We start from the raw sequence: 20614 nt of genomic DNA, 5'->3' as shown, positions 1-20614 counted from the left end.
TTGTGATCAATTAATTATTATGTTATGTATTGTATTTTATCTTGTATTTAATTTATTGTGTTATGTATTATATTGTATTGTTATCTTGTATTAAAATTATTATGTTATGTATTGTATTGTTATCTTGTATTTAAATTATCATATCATGTATTGTATTTTTAAATTAAATTTTTTCATCTTGCTATTTTAATTTTGCATATTCTTTATAATGAAAATTAATAATAAAATAAAAGTTTATTATTCACGAAAATTAGAAAAAAAAATACTATTAATTTGAAATTAAAATAGTATATATTAAATAATATTTTTTAAAAACATTATATTACATTTAAAAACGAATTATGAATATTATATATTTAATTAATGGAATTATATGTAAAATAATATGTTAATTAGAATGTAATATAAATAATAATAAAATAATAAAAAAGTGAAATAGAGAGTGTGAATAGTAGTTCTCCAAATAGAGAATAGAGAGTAATTTAGAGGGTGGTTGGAGAACTTTTTCTCTATTTTACTCTCCAAATATAAAGAATGGAGAGTAAAATAGAGTGGGGTTGGAGATGGTCTTAATACTCCCTCCGTCCCTTTTTAGTTGTCCACTTTAGAAATGGCACACAGATTAAGGCAACAATGATTAGCACAGTGAAGTTACAATTTTACCCTTATGACAACTTTTCACTTCAAAATTACAACCACTTATTTGAATTCAAGTGAAATAAATTGGAGGGAAACAACACACACTTTTACAATTTTCAAGAAGTGTAAATAGGGGTATAATAGGAAAAAATTTGTTGTCCTTTCTTGATTTGTCAAAATGGACAACTAAATAGGGTCAACTAAAAAAGGAAATATGGACAAGTAAATAGGGACGGAGGGAGTATGTAGGAAACAACAAATAGTACTAATAGCCATATGTCTCTGTCATAGAAATCATTGCAAAGTACGTGCAGTACGTATCATTATTGAAACAAAATAACAAAACCAAAAAAATTAAAGCACGCATAATAATATTAATTTAAGTTTTCCTTTGTTGCCTTGGACTTTATCTCTAGCCTCGTTCATTTGATCTAAGGAACATATTTTTTCTTTGTATCAAATTCATTTCGCTTATAGATGTTCTGAATTATATTAGTACGTGGATCAGAAACAATAAGTTGTTCTGAATTATATTAATAATTTCGCTTATATATTTATAAATTAAAAATGTATTCACAATGATAATTAAATTTCAAGTCAAATATTGTAATAGAAAATAATTTTTTGCATATTAAAGATTATAGCAGAAAATTTATATTGAATTGATACTCAAAATCTGAGTTTTATGGTAACATATATGAATATGAAATATTAATAAAAATAGGTAAGTTGTTTAATGTCTAATGAAATTTACCAATTAGAGAGGTTAACCATTACTATTGATGGACCATTAATTAAGTACCAAAATCTTTCTATTCCTTTATGGTAGCTAAATAAGATATTTCACTTAGTCAAATAAAACATAAGCCTATCATTTAACTTGAAATGGAAAATATATTAATATACTTACAATTTTAAACATATGTAGATCCTTCCCTATGATTAAATTGTAACGACCTGTCCAGACATTATTAAAAAGCACCTTGTTGCGGGAAGCAAGAATTATTGAAATATGCTATAAAATTAATTTGGGGTGGCACGATGAAAAATTTTAGAATTCAAATTTTGCTTGAACTGACATCATCCCGTTATGTGGAAATTTTCCCGCTATAGGGCCAACCACTTGCTATTTTTGTAGGAGATAAAATCCAAAAGACCATTATTAGCATGTAGTAGATTGGCCCGAGTGCGTAATAGGCTAGTCGAGAAGAAATTTCATCAATAGATTAAACGGTAGATAAAGGATCAGAGGATGAGAGGGGTAAATCTACCCAATATGGACCGATAACGGATGGTCCCCGCCAACTGCTTATCTCTCTAGGGCCACTGTTGTAGCGGTCGATAGGTCGCTATAGCGGGCTGATGAAATCAGCAACTAGAAACATGGATTTTGTATTAGGACTCTTTCTCTTCAGTTGAAAAAAAGAATGAGGATTGTTCCAAAAACCCTCCTAGGCTGCTCCAAGCTTGGAAACAATGGAGCGGAAAGACTCTAGTGCAAATGGGGTAAAAACTCATGGTTTCTAGGCCTAATTCCGTCAGAATTCACCTCCACGAAGTCAGTAGTTCGTGTTTAAACATCTGCAGTAGCTGCTTGCGTCCAGATATATCACGATCTAAATCATTGGGCCATGCGGGCACCTACTCTAACACATGGGCAGGAGAACATTTACAACCCAAATTAAACTATGAAATGCAGAAATAAACAACTTTTGCAATATATTAACTTATTTAGTCCTGAAAACCCATTGTCAAACTTGATAAAAAACATTGTCTTGGGAAAATACATGAATCCCTCCCTAGGAACTTATCTAAATATGTAGAAGAGATTCTAAGAGGAAAACAACGTATGGAAAAAATAATATACATCTCCCACTGTAAGGAAAGATGAGAAGAAGGTATTGGAGAATTGTCATTATCTTCACCTATGAAACATCACTGGGACCTAGAATCATACTATGCCAAGTGAAATAACAAGAGTATAGTATCAATGCAAACAACAAGTAATGGTAGGCATCATCTGTTGACTCGAACATACCACATAATATAATGCAAATAATCAACAGAACATGCACATTTGAAGATAAGATTAGGACTCTCATATATTCTACCCCAAGTCACACCACCTCCTTTCCCTGCCAACTCTAATATTTAAACATTTGACCTTTTTACCATTCTCATATCTGATTATAGCCTAATCCTTCTATCACATAAAGATTCCCTCAAATACAAGACCACCACTACTTTGATAATCAGTTTACTACTCCCCTGCAAATTCTCATATCAACACCTTGCCTTTACAACACTCCAGTTATACAAAATACGAACAAGTAACCATGCATAATTTAGCAAACAAATATATATATAATTATAGTCACAAACAAAAATAGTTTGGACTCCGAGTTCACACCCCGAAGAGATATGCACAATAATCATGAACAACCTCAACACAACAAGCAATATCTGATTCATCACACCTTCAAGCAACCCGGTCTATCGAAGATCCCTAAAATATCATCCACAATGTTTAAGATGCAATCCTGGTCTACACAAGAACCATCTTAGCATTTAAACACAAACTCAGTCACTCATAGACCAACATGTAATCATCCCATTACAAGAAGTAAACTCGGTTCTCTCATAGGACTCACACACCAATTACTAGTATATTAGCGTGATACTCGAGTCAACCATATATGGATATTTCGATATCACGCCTGGTATTTGTGTCAATCATTAGTATATATCAGGCATGATATCCTAGTCAACCTTGGATATATCTTGTATCTAGTGTGGTACCCGTGTCAATCATTAGTGACACAAACACAATCACAATCACAATGAATTATAATACCCTTGTAAGCACAAGTAAACAACAGCCTTCATTGTATGAGATTGTCCATATTTATCATTTAAAATCATGTTCTTTCCTTTTCCCTAATCAGATATCATGCGCATGCATGCAGTACTAAAAAGTAGTTGATAAACACATATAACATAGACAGAAAAATAAACAACGATCACCTTCCTAAAGGATTCCTTCCCAAATATTTCCTGATCATAATCTGATTACCCACAATTTTCTTCCTAGGTAACACTCAAAAAACATCATAATGCAAACAAAACTAATCAAGTCCATCATCAGCCTAAACCATAATTTAACCACACATTCAACAATCTAGACTCCATGTCCGAAGGCCTATGCATGAAGTTTTTAATAATCTACAGAATATTATACAAGTAGATATAAGTATAACTACTCAGTTAAGAAAACCTAGACTATGTGGGCACCAAGAAATTATTGAAGAACTATGAATGTAACTTCTAGCTCCTTGGGGGCGAATCCAGATGAGCCTAGACCGGAATTATCATTGGGTTTTAACTTTTTTTGTGCTAAATCCCCATCTTCATTGTTCTCGAGCTTAGAGTGGATTAGGAATTTTTTTTGCACACCTTGTTTGTTTTCTCATTGGAAAGTGGTAAGAAGAATAAACAAAAAAAGGTTTAAAATGCCTCTCAACTATTTGAATTGGTACAAAACTATCATCCATCCACCTTTTGGCCCCCAAATACTCCCAATGTCATCTTCTTGGCTAAAAATACCCTTATTTATAATGACTGTAAATCATAAGGTGGATTTAAGGGCATTATAGGCCTTTCTCCATTAAAACAATTTGAAATGACTTAATATATGAGTTCATATGATTAACCTAATTTTAAATTTCACACTGAATTAAAAAATACAAAAAAATTAGTCATTTACTATCTTCTATCTACACTCACCTCCCCCCCCCCCCACAACTTCCTGTAACACCCCAATTTTTTTAAGCTAAGACCCGAATTATTTTGTAACACCTTGCAACTCTATTCCAAATCTGAATCATTCGCCGTAAGTATATGAGCTTGAATCGGGTGATGTTCTACTTGCTCATGTATTTTAAGGTCCTTTACCAAGTGTATCAAGGGTATCTAAAGTGATATAAGGTCATAAGGGACCTCAAACACCAAGTCAAGTTTAAAGCATTCATATCGGCTAAGTTCTCGTATGAGTTCATATAAAGGTCAACTTTAAACAATCATATCTCTTCGCATATAAAGTGTTAGGTGGCCCATGACTTATCAAATTAAAGGTCTATGATTCTTCTTTCTAACATCACCAAGTTTGCTTTATTTTGAGTTCAAAGTAAAATGTTATGATTGTTTTACTGGAACATATACAAGCTGGAAATGTAGCGAGGATACCTATTCATTTGGCGACTCATCGAATGGATTGGCGAATCGCCGAATTTGCTCGCTGAGATGTCCTGAAAACCATAAGTCTTTGTCTATTTTTGAGATCTAAAGCCCCATTCGATGAACCATCGAATATTTTTGCGAGGGGACCTCCATATCGCTGACTTGGTAGACGGGATTCATTTAAAGGTCATTTTCTTTGATTTTTATGGTCTTCTTACGTTCCCAAAAGGGTGTTTTTGACCTTTTATCCTCAGTTAACCTCCCTAAGTCCATCTTATAACCTAATATCATCATTATACATATAAAAAATCTCAAAATCTCTAATTCTCCTCCTTCCAAAAATTATGAACTCCAAGAAAGGGATTTCTCCAATTTCCCAAAATCTAAAGGCTCCAAGTTCAAGATTCTCTTCAAGATACCTAAGGTTTTCAATTCAAGACTCTTCTCCTTACTTCATTTTCCAAGATTGTATTCAAGTTTCTCAAAGAACATTGTTCTTCCAGGTATGTAAGACTACTCATAGCGATGGACTGAGTTCGTCCTCACGCCCTACATCTGAACTCTGTCAGTAAATGATTAATGTAGGGTTAGACCCTTAGTTTTGAGAATTCTGAGATGAGTTATATTATTGATTCTGAGTTCTAAATTCTTGAATATGAGTTGCTATATATTATGCATTGAGATCTTTGAGTTGTTGTTCATGTTTATATTTCCATATAAACCTCATTTACTGAGTTTCCATAGAGAATCTTTTGATCAATTTTTTTTTTCTTAAATTGATTTTGAGAAGTTAAAAGTGAGTTCAAGAGTAAAGTTTAAAGTACAACTTTTTAGTAGAATTTAAGGGAGCTAAATGATTCCCAAATGTATCATTTTCACATGGAGAAAAAAGAGCACTATTTTTCAGAAAAGTATAAGAATTCTTCACACTTTTTAAGATGGAGTTATTACAGAGCATTTACCTGTTAAAAAGATCCTTTTGAGAACTTATCTCAACCCAGAGGGAGTATTTTTACTTAAGCATTGAGTTATATATTTTGGGAGTAGTATTGAGCATCAATATGAAGAAGAGTTCAGACAACTTACATTTCCCAGGATCACATCGACTTTCGAGCGACTTCTCACTGCCTTTAACAAGGTTAACCTTATATTTTTTTCCTACATCATTGAATATATTCACCATAAATTTGCATTTTAATTTTAGCCTTATCCCTGTATAGTAAGTTTTTTCATGGCTCTTTTAGGGTTGGAAAATTTGATACATGTTCTAAAATCGAATTGAATAATACAAGAAGGTATGCTTATTTATAGTTTGATAGCTCATGTATAATACACATGTCGAGGGCTTCATTTTATTTTGAAAAGAAAAAATAGCTTCATCTTTAATTATTTCCATTCGTGCATATCGCTTTCTTTTATTTTTTCAAATAAGTATTGACATGGAGTGCTTCAAATATATTTTACGTCATATTGAGAAATTGGTATGTTGAAATGCATATATATATTCAAACTCATAACACACTATTAAGAGAAAACAAATACTAATAGATAAAATATTTTTGATAGAAATCATTCCAGAGTACATGTAGTACATACCATTATTGAAATAAAATAACAAAATCAAAGGAAACTAAAGCACATATAATAATATGAATTTAAATCTTCATTTTGTTGCATAGGACTTCGATAAAAGGTACTATCCGAAGATAATTCATTTATAAAACACTAGATTAGTTATCTTCATTTTCTAGTGTGGCCTGTACGGATGACGATGTTTCAATTTCTAGCTTCTTCAATTGATCGGTTAAGATACCCTCGATCGAATTTAATGTAGTTTCAAATGTGGTTATATTCTCTGCATTGATTTGGTCAACAGACTCCCACCAACATTTATCTCTAGTCTTGTCCATTTGTTCTAAAGAACGCATTTTTTCCTTTGCAACTGCTTCTCTTGCATCTAGTTCATTCAGCCTGATGTTGTTCTGAATTGCAATGTTCCTTGCATTTTCAGCAACGAGTCTCGTACCCAGATCTAATTCCATTGTGGGGTTCACAAATCGATCAATGACTACATCAGTAGTTGGGTGAACAAACGAATATTGGTTCTTACCACTTGGAGAAGATAAAACTATTCCAATATCGACGTTACAATCTCTTACGATCTTACTTGCCTTTGTATATAAGGTCGAACAACGTTTGGAAAATGCGACTTTCAGATCAGCTTCTTTTTTTATTTTTTCTAGTGGAATTTTTTGGCGTCCTTTTGTTTTCTTATCCGCCATACTAGCTAGAATGCTATTGATCAATTGTTTTCAAGCAATGTGAGTTAAAAATAAATAAAATATCATGAGTATTTATACACACATTAAAAATATATTCATTTAATTTCAAGTCAATATTGCTATGGAAAGTAATCCATTTAATTTCAAGTAAATATTACTATGGAAGGTAATCTATTCTGTATATTGAATTTATGGTAGAAAATTTATATTGAATTGATATTCAGAATCTGTGTTTTATGGTTACATAAATAAATCTGAAATTCAAATAAAAAAGGTAAGTTGTTGAGTATACTAAATAAAATTTATTAATTAATGATTAATCATTATGAATATAATTTAATGGACCCTTAATTATATACTAAAATATTTCAATTTTTTTATGTAACTAAATCTGATTTTTCACTTGGATGTAATTCACGCTTAGACTAAGTGGGTGTAAGGAAAGACTAAAATACCCCCTCCTTTGTTCAGGTGAAAAGGCCCTATCTAAAGAGGTTGCACTCAAATAGTCATATCACTCTCATACGAACTTGGATTTTAGCACTTTGAAATGGGGATTTTTAGAGAAGCTAAATTTGTGAACTGGATTATGACTTGTGTGTCTACTGTCTCTTATTCCTTGTTAATGAATGGTGGACTCACTGCCCCTTTTTCCAGCACAAAGGGGCATTAGACCAAGGGGACCCTATGTCCCCTTATCTCTTTGTCTTGGCTATGGAATACCTGGGAAGAGAGCTTAACCAACTGGCTCTAAATGGGAATTTCAACTATCATCCTAGATGTGAAAAGCTGAACAACATACACATTTGTTTTGTTGATGATCTGTTGATGTATTGCAGGGCTGATATTGTGTTTATCAAATTAATGTATGATGCCTTCATGAAGTTTTCCAAGGCATCTAGATTACAAGCTAATATTGATAAAAGTCCCATATATATTGCTGGAGTAAGTGATCAAACAAATCAAGACATTGTAGAAGCATTGGGGTTCAGTGTGGGTACTCTACCTTTTAGGTATCTTGGTGTACCTCTCTCTTCAAAGAAATTGACTGTTGCTGCTTAATTTCCCCCCATTGAGAAAATCACATCTAAAATTACTTGTTGGTCTGCCAAGTTATTGTCATATGCTGGTAGAATGCAACTTATAAAAGCAGTGATGTTTGGAGTTCAAGCTTATTGGGCTCAGATTTTCCTCATTTCTAAGAAGGTCATGAAGACAGTTGAGCACCTTTGCAAAACATTCTTATGGATAGGTGAAGTGACAGTGTCCAAGAAAGCTTTAGTGGCTTGGTCTAATGTGTGCCTGCCAGGGGATGCAAGTGGACTAAATATAGTGAATTATGCATTTGGAACTCAGCTGCAATTCTAAAGCTACTATGGGATATCAACAAGAAAAAGGACTGTCTTTGGGTTCAATGGATGCACAACTATTATATCAAGAAGGGTGATATTACCCAAGTCCAAATCCCTAAAACAGCTTCCTGGGTGGTGAGAAAGGTATTGGAATCTAGAAAACAATTTATCACTCGACTACAAAGCCATGGAACAATACATCAACAACTTGGAAATGTCCAGCAGAGAGGGAAATTTTCAATCCATAAAATGTATGTCAACTTATTGCACGTTTATCCCAAAGTGACTTGGAAACATCTTGTTCTGCGTCCAAATATACATCCTAGATACAAGTTTATCTTGTGGCTGGCAATACAGAAACGTTTGGCAACAGTTGAGAGATTGCAAAAGTTTGGTATTAATGTTCCCCCTGATTGTGCCTTCTGTGGGCAACACCTAGAAATATTCTCACATTTATTCTTTGAATGTGATGTGACTAGAAGGATATGGAGGAGGTTGCTACAATGGATGGGGTATAACAGACAATTACAAGACTGGGAAAATGAGGTGAAGTGGATGAGCCAAGTTGCTAGAAGACGAGGAGGTCAAGCTGAGATAACTAGTCGTCTGTTTGCAATGACTGTGCATAAGGTGTGGCAAACTAGAAATTTTATTCGATTCCAACAAAAACTTTTCCTCTTTGAAGTGATCATTAAGGATATAGTGATACACATACATATAAGAGGAAGAAATAGTATAGCATGGAGGGAGTGTTTGGAGAGAGTAACACTATCCTAGTTGAATTTCATAAGATTCTTGTTTTTCTTGTAAATGTTAGTGAATTAGCTGGTTGTATGTAGGAGCAGCTTGTCCAGGCTGCTGGAACTCAAATTGTACATGTTTTTAGTTATAAATGAAAGCTCTAATAAAAAAAAACTTGGATTTTAGCAAATTCGGTGGCGTTGGAAAGAGGACTCAAAGATCTCTGATTTGATACCTCATGGGCCACCTAACTTATTTTATGCTAAAATTTATGGTCATTTGAAGATGACCCCAAACTTAAAAGAACTTACAGATTACTTGAATGAATTTCTCTTCAATTCTTTTTGGAACTCGAGGTGCTACATCTTGCGACCTTGACACCTAAGAAAATTTAAATACCTCGATAAAATCCTACTCACAACTAAGGATAGTTCGAGTCTTAGCTCAAATTTTTTTGAGGTGTTACAGCTCGTCCTCACGCCCTACATATAAATTCAGTTAGTAAAAGATTAATCTAGGGTTATACCCTTTGTTTCGAGAATCCCTGAAATGAGTTATATTATAGATTTCGAGGTTCTAAATTCTTGAATATGAGTTTTTATATATTATGCATTGAGATCTTTTAGTTGTTCATGTTTATATTCCAACATGAACCTCATTTACTGTGTTTTCGTCGAGAATCTTTTGATCAAATATTTTTTCTTAAATTGATTTTGAGAAGTTAAAAGTGAGTTCAAGAGTAAAGTTTAAAGTATAACTTTTTAGTAGAGTTTAAGGAAGCTTAATGATTCCCAAATGTATCATTTTTACATGGAGAAAAAAGAGAACTATTTTCTAGAAAAGTAGAAGAGTTCTTCACAGTTTTTCAGACAAAGTTATTACAGAGCATTTACCTCTTAAAGAGGCCCTTATGAGAACTTATCTCAACCCAAAGGGAGTATTTTTTACTTGAGCATTGAGTTATATTTTTTGAGAGTAGTATTGAGCACCAATACGGGAAATAGTTCAGATAACTCACATTTCCCATAAACCACATAGCCAACGTGGCTTAGGATCATATTGACTTTCGGGTGATTCCTCATTGCCTTTGAGTATGGTTAACCTTCGGTTTTTTCTTACATCATTGGATATATTCATCATAAAGTTACATTTTTATTTTACCCTTCTCCCTGCATAGTAAGTTTTTTCATGGCTCTTTTAGGGTTTGGAAATTTGATACATGTTCTAAAATCGAATTGAATGACACAAGAAGGTACCTTTATTTTGTAGTTGGATAGCTCATGTATAATACACATGTCGAGGGCTTCATTTTATTTTGAAAAGAAAAAATAGCTTCATCTTTAATTGTTTCCATTCGTGCATATCTCTTTATTTTATTTTTTTCAAATAAATATTGACATGGAGTGCTTCAAATATATTTTACGTCATATTGAGAAATCGGTACGTTGGAGTGCATATATTCAAACTCATAACACAATATTAAGAGAAAAAAAAATACTTAATAGATAAAATATTTTTAATAGAAATCATTCCAAAGTACATGTAGTACGTACCATTATTGAGATAAAATAACAAAATCAAAGGAAACTAAAGCACACATAATAATATGAATTCAAATCTTCATTTTGTTGCATAGGACTTTGATAAAAGATACTATCCGAAGATGATTCATTTATAAAACACTAGATTATTAGTTATCTGCATTTTCTAGTAGGGCTGGAAATAATTAAAAATTTATTCACTATAGTAATTTAATTTCAAGTCAATATGGCTATGGAAAGTAATCCATTCTTTATATTGAATTTATGGTAGAAAATTTATGTTGAATTGATATTCGGAATCTGTGTTTTATGGTAACATAAATAAATCTGAAATTCAAATAAAAAAAGGTAAGTTATTCAATATACTAAATAAAGTTTATTGATTAATGATTAATCATTATGAATATAATTTAATGGACCATTAATTATATACCAAAACATTTCATTTCTTTTATGTAACTAAGTCAAATTTTTCACTTTCTCAAACAAAAAATATATCTATCATTTATGAAAAGAAAAATGTGATTAATACACATTACTATAATATAGAATAGGCTAGGAAAGTAGGTCATGGTCAACATGCCTGCTTCCCCAGGGATATTTAGGGAAGTCGGTCATGGTCAACATGCCTACTTCTCCGGATATTTAGGGAAGCAGGTCATGGTCAACATGCCTACTTCCCCAGGGATATTTATGGTATTTTCAACTTTTTATGCTTAAAAAGATGGTACTTCAGAGCTTCTTAGGTGTACCTTCTTTTTGTTGGACATGAAAAATCATTTTTTTAGGCATAATACATAAACATGATCCTTAACTTGGTTGCAACAGATAACTATGCCATCCAAGTAGACACTTAAACTTGTATAAAATTGAACAAGTAGGCACACGTGTCCTACATGACATAATATATGTAGGACGCCACGTAGGATACAAAATTTTCATCTAGGGTGCCATGTAGGACGAATGTGTCTATTTGTTCAATTTTATACAAGTTCAAGTGTCTACTTGTGCACATCCAAAATTAAAGATCATAGTTGCCCATTGACATCAAGTTAAGGAGCATGTTTATGTATTATGTCTTTTTTTATCCACTTTTGTATGTATGTGGCCCAAGCATTTGTTCTTGGCTTTAATGCATGTGGATCCCATCATTACTTTGATATACCATTTCATTTTTCCTTGCCTTCTGGTCTAACTGAAAATTAAAACTCCAATAAACTATAACTCAAGCATTAACCAATACAAAATATTAACAACCCACATAATTTGCATAAGTCACTCCAAATTAATTTATTCTTTTTGTAAATTTAAATTTGAAAAATCATTTTTCCCATTAATTGGAGTCTCACCCTTCTCTTAAGCCAGTGGATATGTTCGGAAATGATACCTTTTTGTTACATGAAAGTAAATAAATTATAATTATGTTTAGCTCTTAATAATTATATATCGAATATAATATTTGGTGGAAATCAATCAAAATTAAAATTAAATTTATATATATATTTAAATTTTGTGGTCTATCAATTTAAATTATATCAAAATATTTTTTAATTTTGTAAACTTAAATATGATATATAAAAAAAATTAAATTTTAGAAGTTATTTCTTTTTAAAATGAAATAAAAAAATAAGTTCATATAAATCAAAACGGAGGGAGTCATACATTAAAAATGAAATATATATGTGGTATTATTAGAAAGAGCTTTCATATATATATATAAAATTTCTTTTGTCTTCCTTATATTAATTTGTGCATATATGTGGAGTTTTAAAGATTTGAACATTTTAATATAGAAATATTATATATATATAAAATTTCTTTTGTCTTCCTTATATTAATTTGTGCATATATGTGGAGTTTTAAAGATTTGAACATTTTAATATAGAAATATAGTGACTTGAAAACTTTAGTACTTTCTCCGTTTTAATTTTTAATTTGTTTTATATTTGAAAATTACATAAAAAGGAAGCTTAAAATCACAATGTAACAATTTGAGATATTTTTAAAAAAACATAATTAAAAACCATAATGAAATTTGGTTGACTCCCTTATTTTATATCAAATAGTGTTTGAAAATAACGTAAAAAGTACTATAAATCATAGTAAAATGACAACTCAAAATATGTGAGGTCAATTCTTTAGTGTTAAGGTCAATTCTTTAGTGTGAGAATAAATTTGAAGATGAATTAAGGTCTCAAGAAACCCCTAGCACAAAGTTTAGTTGAAAGCTTCCTTATCGATTAAGTTTTCAATAAGATTATACTTAGGTCAACTTCAAACAATCATATCTCTCAGAATATAATGAATTAGATGGCTAATAACCTATCAAATTAAAGGGCTTTGGGTCCTCTTTCTAAAGATACCAAATTTTCCTTCTTTAGAGTTTGGAGTAAAAAGTTATGACCATTTTACCAGAAACGATCGCAGTAGAGTTTCCTGAGTCAGTTCCTACGAAACCTTTCTATAGGCCGTCAAAATTCTGACGCCCGTACTAGAAGTCAGATTTTGGTGTCCAAATCCTACGGATTCATTCTATGGGTTGTAGGAACTTCTACGCGTCGTAGATTGGACCCGTAGAATGAGATTTTGAGCCATTAAATTCAATATAAATTCCATTGATGGGATCTACGGTCTGTTGATCAAACCAAGAACTGTAGGTGGACCCATAGAAGGTTTTCGCTAATTTTTAAGAGGGGTAGTTTAGTTTTTTCCCACCCCTTCTAAGACTAAACCATAACATTTTTACACCTAGTTAAGGTTTTAAACAATGTTAATCAATCATTTTACTTTCATTTACGCTTCCAAGTTTTAGAGCAAGGATCCAAGAGGAGAAAGTTAGAGTTCCGTGCATTCTTCAAGTTTTCACCGATTCCGCCAAGAACTTTGTTCTCCAAGTATGTAAGGCTGCCATAGTAATTGTCACGACCCAGGGGTACCCCCTAGATACAACATGGTGTACTTGACCCCGAAGGGGTCTCATACAATTCCTTAGCATACATAAACATAAGAAAATAGAAATGATTCAGAATTTAAAATTTTACAATCGAAGTCTCTTTTTATAAAGTCAAAAGAAATCTAGACATTATCTCATAACTATCTACTACAATAGAATGTCAATAGGGTCACAACCCTTTACAATCAAAAAGTCTCAAAAGTAGTGTAACGACCCTAAAAATGAATAAGGGAAACTAGAGCCTATCTTGTGTGTGTTTGAGTTTGGAGTGAGGTTTGAGGTGGTTTGATGTTGTCCCGAGCCATGGTTGAGGGGTTTAGGGGTTAAACGTCAAGGTACGACTCCCCATGGACCACCCTAGGGATCCTTGAGGAGGACCCTAAGCCTAACCCCCAAGACCCCTTGAAACAAAAATATTGCCAAGAACTTGGTGACCTGCGGAAGGGGACCACGCCCCGTAGGTCCATTCACGCCCCGTGAATGGCCTCCGTAGGTCATGGCACCCAAATGCAAGCCACAGTCCAGATGACGGAGGGACAGTAGGGTCCGTGATCCCATCCATGGACCGTGGATGGGGGTTTCGTGAACCATGCCTGCAATCTGGTTTTTTTCTCGGTCATTGTGGGGGTGAATTGGTAAATTCACCCTAACTCCTAATAAGTCTTTGAACGGTTATTTTAAGTATATTAGGATATTTTAAGAGTATTAAAACTTAATTAGACCTCATTATTTCAAAACCTCAAATCAAAACCCTTCCCCTCCAAAAAGTCCTCTCTAGAAACTCCATTGGAGATCAAGGTCAAGTTCAAGCTAGGGTTGGGGATTTCAAGGTGTTTCTTCTTCACTTTTCGTGGGGAATCAATAGAAAGGTATGGTAGTCTTGATCCTTGTCAAATTTTCCATTCAAGGAGCCAATTCAAAGGTGGTTTCAAAGTATGAAAATCTAGGTTTTTACTCAATCTCATGGGTTCTTTCATCAAACGTTTTCAAATGGTTTCTAATGTTAAATTATGATTGTATTGGTGTTTAATTAATGATTTATTATGGAAATACTCTATGAACCCATGAATTCTCTCAATTTCTAAATTGTACCTTATGAAGTGGTTGTTGATCATGAATGAATGTTTATGGATTATGTCTAGATTGATTTATATTGTTGAATTGTATCATTATAAATGCCTTAATTGAAGTAAAGTGTGGGTGTGTTGGTGACTCTTGATCATGGCCTTGGAAGGTCAAGTTGTTCTAATTACATGTTGGATTAGAATTGTGATAGAGATGATTGATCCACTTGAAAGGTGGAAGTGTTTAATTACTATGTATATTGTGGTATTGAATGGATGGATATATTCCTTGTACCCTATATGTGGAGGTTATTGTATAATTATGATGTGAAGCATGTATGTGTGATCTAAATGAATGAAGTCCAATGATAATGTTAATGATGATGAAGTACTATTTGAAAGGTTGTTCTCTATTGTACTTAAATGAATGTTAATGACTTGTTGTGAAAGGACTTTCTCACATTAATGTGGTTCTTAGGTGAAAGGCTATTCTCATCTTTGAATCTATGAGTTTTCCAATGAATGAATAAATGTTGGGTTGGGATGGATGCTCATCCGGGAGTTGAGGTTGGGTATCTAGTAGCAATCCCTTATCCCATAATGAACTAAAGTCATGAATGTAATGTACTCCGTGGGGAATAATGCTAAGCACTGAGAGGATATGGCTTGAGATGAGTGCTCATCTAGGAGTTGAGGCGGGGTACTTAGTAGCAATCTCTTGAGATGGATGCTCATCTGTGAGTTGAGGCGGGGTATCTAGTAGCAATCTCTATATCCCTTAAACTATGTGCCCATATAGGTCTAGCTAGTGGATCCACTTAAGGTTAAACAAACGATGGTCCTACCTTAGGCAAGTAGGAATTCCTTTATCCGGTGAAAGTGACACTGGGATTCCATGTCAAGCTCACATGGTCTATGTCGGTTAAGGCTTACCCCCACAATAATGTTAATGAACTATGTCTTCTTAAGGGTATACTACTTAGTGTGGGTGGTGGTATGAGACGTCATCTATGCATTGCACAAGTAGGCATTTGAGGGAGGTTATGGTGTGTTCCTTATAATGTTAATGAAATGAATGGTCTCTTATGATGACATTTATGAGATGTTAATCTAATGTCTAATGAATGAAGGTGCTCTTAATGTAATGAAGCTAATGAAGAATGTTGACTGTTAAATGCTTATATGCATAAATGTAAAGATGCATGCTATACTTGGATTGTGTTATGAGTTACTTCCTTGTCATGAATTATTATATATGAATGTGCCTTGTCTATGGTGACTTAAAATGAGTACTTAGTGTGAGTAGTAGTATGGGATGCTACTCATACATTGCATAAGTATGACTTAGAGTTGTCTTGGATGTTGGTCTTAATGTGATGATGTGACTTATGTAATGTTTATGTCTCTTATATGTTTTATTTTGTGAAGATGGAAAGGTTGAATGGTAAGTTCACTTTTGGTGACCTTAAGGTGGTACTTTGGTGTGGATGGTGGTATGAGATGTTATCCATACATTACACAGAGTATAGCTTGAGGGTTACTTAAGGTGAAGGCATAAAGTGAAAGGTAAAGGTTTATATGTGGATTATGTTCTAATGTGAAAATGTGACTTGCATGTTGGTTGTGACTTATATTATGCCTCTTTTATCAATGTTGATGAAGATTTACTAAAATGGCACATATCATGACTTTTAAACAAAGATGTCCTTTTTAAGCGTGTTTTTGCATGGCTATCATACTTAGTACTTTATGCGTTAACCCATATTTTCTTTACTCTTATGAAGTGTAGGGATTGACACTCAATTTGATTCTTCCTAGTCAAGCTTGGAATAGAGTTCTCCAAGACATTTTGGGTATGTCCTCATAGATCGAGGACATGGACTTTTAATGTTTCTAGTTCTTTCATATTTTAAGACTATTGTTAAGACTTCGATTGTAAAGGGCCATGATCTATCTTGTTTAAAGTTTTGTCTAAGATGGCCAGTGAGACTTTAGTATTCCACTACTTTATAAATGAATGTCTTTAGATTATATGGTTTTTGAATAAAAAGTTTTACTTCCGTACTATTTCTATAACCTATGATGAATGAATGCTATGAGGCTTGTATAAGACCTCTTCGGGGTCGAGTACGCCGTGTCGCTTCCGGGGTATAGTCTCGGGTCGTGAAAAGTATAATATAAGAAAATAACTAGAAGTGAATGACATCTTGTCCTCGAACCATGAGGACTCACCATAAGTCTTGGAGATAAGCAATCTAAGCCCTTTTAATGTTTCTAGTTCTTTCATATTTTAAGACCATTGTTAAGACTTCGATTGTAAAGGGGTCGTGACTCTATCTTGTTTAAAGTTTTGTCTAAGATGGACATGTGAGACTTTAGTATTCCGCTGCTTTATAAATGAATGTCATTAGATTATATGGTTTTTGAATAAAAAAGTTTTACTTCCGTACTATTTCTATTACCTATGTTGAATGAATATTATGAGGCTTGTATAAGACCCCTTCAAGGTCGAGTACGTCGTGTCGCTTCCGGGGTATAGTCTCGGGTCGTGACAAGTAGAATATAAGAAAGTAACTAGAAGTGAATGACATATTGTCCTCAAACCATGAGGACTCACCATAAGTCTTGGAGATAAACAATTCAAGCCCTAGTCAAGAAAGGAAGTACACTTCACACGCCGGAACCTACACTTTGTAAAAATGTAGAAGAAATAGGGGTTAGCACAAATATGTACTAAGTATGGAAGCCATGCAATAAAAATCCTTAAAACATGCTAAAAAGGACAATTTAGTTGAAAAGCATGCATTTGCCAAGTTTGAGAATCACCATGCACTTTCAATGTAGAAGACAAGTCCTAGCATATTCATCATAAATCCTCATAACATAGTAGAGTCATTACCTTAGTAACCCTGAGGTATACTTGTGCAATGTATGGTTGGAATCCCATAATACCAACCATACTAAGTACCCCTTTGAGGCCACCTTAGTCACATATATCATCCTTAGACCTCATCATAATCAATAGTCATAGACAAGGAAAATAGTCATGTATATTAACTTGAACATAAGGAAAGTCATTCCTAGCAACAATCCATCAACATACATGCATACATTTTCATAGCATTAGAAAGCACCCCATAACCCCTTGCAAAGTCTATTTGTGCAATGTAAAAGTGAAGTCTCATATCCCCACTCATACTAAGTAAAGCTCATTAAGAAGTCATGAGTATAGTCCGTGTCATATTCATAATCTTGTCATGTAGGGAAAATAGCCATAACCGACATAGACCACGTGAGCTACATGGAATCCGATGTCGTGTAACCCCACACGGAAAGAAGGTGTCCTATTTGCCTGAGGTAGAACTAAATGTATTAGCTTTTAGGTGGATCCACTAGCTAAAGACCTATGTGGGCACATAGTTTTGGAATAGGGAGATTGCTTCTAGAAACCCGACCTATTGTATTGGCGGAGGAGCTTCCATCTCATGAGAATAATTTAGATGACCCAACCTATTGAATTGAAAGGAAAGCCTCTACCTCACTTTTCATATCCACTCGATGCTAAGCATTATTTCCCAAATTATACATAATTAGTCTTGAATTGCATTTACATGTGTGAAGGAGCATCTTACCCTTCATTCAACACAACTCATAAAATAGCTCATAGATTCAATTAGGTGAGAATGGACTTTCAACCTTAGAATCAGCATTCACATGTGAGTAAACCTTTCACATTATGTTCTTAGTGTTTCATGAGAATATCCTTTCAATCAACACAACAACATTATCATCATCCTAGACAATTCATACATGGTCATCTGTAAGGGTAAGGGGAGAATGATTTTTCAACAATACCATAATTTACACAATAGTCATAGGATCTTCACTTTCTAAGTGAATCATAAGTTCATACACAATTTTCATCAACATGTACAAACCCTCATAATTTACCCTTCAAAGGTCATGAATCATGTCTCACAATCACACCTGGAAATACTACAATAGGCATGAATAACAACTTAATTTAAATGACTAACATACCATAGCCACAATTCATAGTATTCCTTTTGCATCAATACACCCATCACAATTCATGAAATTGGGTCATGGAGAAATTCATGGGTTCATGGGGAACTTTATCGTAAAATCACCAATAAACAACAATTCAATCATAATAATAGTCAATTAACTCATTGAAATCGTTTTTTGGAGGAACCCATGACAAAGATTGAAAACCCTAGGTTTTGAAGAATATACTAACTTGAAATTGAGAGTTTTAGGGCTTCATGAAAGAAATCTTTCCATGAATCAAGACCCCCATACCTTGATTGAAGATTTCCACATGAATTTAAGTAGAGAAGATGAGTTCTTGAGCCCTAGCCTCCAAGCTCTTGGTCTTCTTCAATGGAAGATTTCTAGTGAGAGTAATATTGTGAGGGAGAGGATTTTGGAAATTATTTGGGTGTTTGAATAAATGACTTATTTTGGGTGAATTTGGACTTAAAACAACTTATATAGTACCCCTAAAATACCCAAAACGACTCCACTTTAATTGGACTAAAATAGGAAATAACTTAACTAACCCTTATTAATTGACCACGCCCAGGTGTCACGAGTCATGGTCAGGACCACGACCCGTGGTCCTGCCCGTGAAGGTTGTGGCAGTGGCTAGGGTTTTGGTGCACAAGCTACTTGCCCAAGTCATCTTCACGGAGGGCTACACGAGTTGTGGTCAAGACCACGAGTCGTGGTCCCTTCCGTGAAGTTGAGGCAGTAGCTAGGCTACTTTGTGCCACAAGCCACTTGCCCAAGTCATCTTCACGAAGGGCTCCACGAGCCTTGGTCAAGACCACGAGTCGTGGTCCCTTCCATGAAGTTGAGGCAGTGGCTTGGACTTTTGGTAGCCAATTTTCCATGGCCAAGGAAGCTTCACGAGCCGTGGTGTGGACCACAGTCCGTGGTTCCACTCGTGAAGGTGGGGCAGTGTGCTCCAAGCTAGGGGCAGCCTTGGCCTTTGGCTTTGGCTTGGTCCCTTTGCCTTGGCACTTTCCCATTGGCCTTGACTCTTATAACCCTCATTCAAGATGTTCACTTTTTTCGGAGTGTTAAAGTGATGGACTGAGTTTGTCCTCGCGCCCTACATCTACTTTCTATCAGTAAAGAATAATCTAGGGTTACATTCTTAGTTTTGATAATTTATTATATGAGTTGTGTTGTTGAATTATGAATTCTATTCTTGATTTTTGAGTTGCTATATCTTGCATTGAGATTCTTGTGTTGATTGTTCATGTCTATTTTTTTGCATGATTCCTATTATTGTGTTACTATCGAGTTAGCTTTGAGAATCCTTTTAACGAAACTTTTTGTCTTAAATTGATTTTTGAGAAAGTAAAGACGAGTTTTAAGTAGAGTTTAAAGAGTGATTTGAACAGGAGTATAAGGGAACTAAGTATTCCCAAATTATCACTTTTTACATTGAGAAAAGAGAAATTTTGATTTCTAATCAAGTTAATGAGTTCAGAGATATTTTAGAGTTGTACCTCTTTTAAGAAGATATTTTGAGCAATTGCTTCACATTGAGAAAGAGTATGTTTTATACATTTGAGCATATATATTTATTGAGAGTAGTATTGAGCACCGATATAGGGATGAGTTCAGACAACTCACATTCCTCATAAACCATGTAGCCAACATGGGTAAAGGATCGTACTTTTTAGACAACTCCTTATTGCTTTCGAGCAGAGCTTTAGTGGTTCCACTTAGTTGAGATGTTCTATATCCCGACAAGATATAGGACTGTTCTGAC

General features: G+C 33.9%; 2 protein-coding genes across 2 annotated transcripts; one reads left to right on the top strand and one right to left on the bottom strand.

Moving 5' to 3' along the window:
- Window positions 1-6605: 6605 nt before the first annotated feature.
- LOC125810361 (agamous-like MADS-box protein AGL62) lies at window positions 6606-7157 on the bottom strand. Its single transcript, XM_049489861.1, has one exon. It carries the CDS (start codon window positions 7155-7157, stop codon window positions 6606-6608), a length of 552 nt encoding a protein of 183 aa, XP_049345818.1.
- A 1601-nt stretch (window positions 7158-8758) lies between these two features.
- LOC125810360 (uncharacterized) lies at window positions 8759-9405 on the top strand. Its single transcript, XM_049489860.1, has 2 exons — window positions 8759-9139; window positions 9349-9405. Exons 1-2 carry the CDS (start codon window positions 8759-8761, stop codon window positions 9403-9405), a joined length of 438 nt encoding a protein of 145 aa, XP_049345817.1.
- The last annotated feature ends 11209 nt before the right edge of the window (window positions 9406-20614 follow it).

This window comes from Solanum verrucosum, unplaced genomic scaffold (assembly GCF_900185275.1).
Source record: "Solanum verrucosum unplaced genomic scaffold, falcon-dt-bn FXZP01000038.1, whole genome shotgun sequence".
Classification (NCBI taxonomy): domain Eukaryota; kingdom Viridiplantae; phylum Streptophyta; class Magnoliopsida; order Solanales; family Solanaceae; genus Solanum; species Solanum verrucosum.
Note: the sequence above shows the minus strand (reverse complement) of the source record. Positions and strands in the feature narration are given on the sequence as shown.

What these genes read in the sequence shown, in the direction of transcription:
- LOC125810361 (XM_049489861.1), bottom strand. Translation starts at nt 7,157, where the DNA reads ATGGCGGATAAGAAAACAAAAGGACGCCAAAAAATTCCACTAGAAAAA.
- LOC125810360 (XM_049489860.1), top strand. Translation starts at nt 8,759, where the DNA reads ATGTATGTCAACTTATTGCACGTTTATCCCAAAGTGACTTGGAAACAT. An exon ending in TTGCAATGACTGTGCATAAG is followed by an intron (nt 9,140 to 9,348) that starts GTGTGGCAAACT and finishes GGTTGTATGTAG; the next exon opens with GAGCAGCTTGTCCAGGCTGC.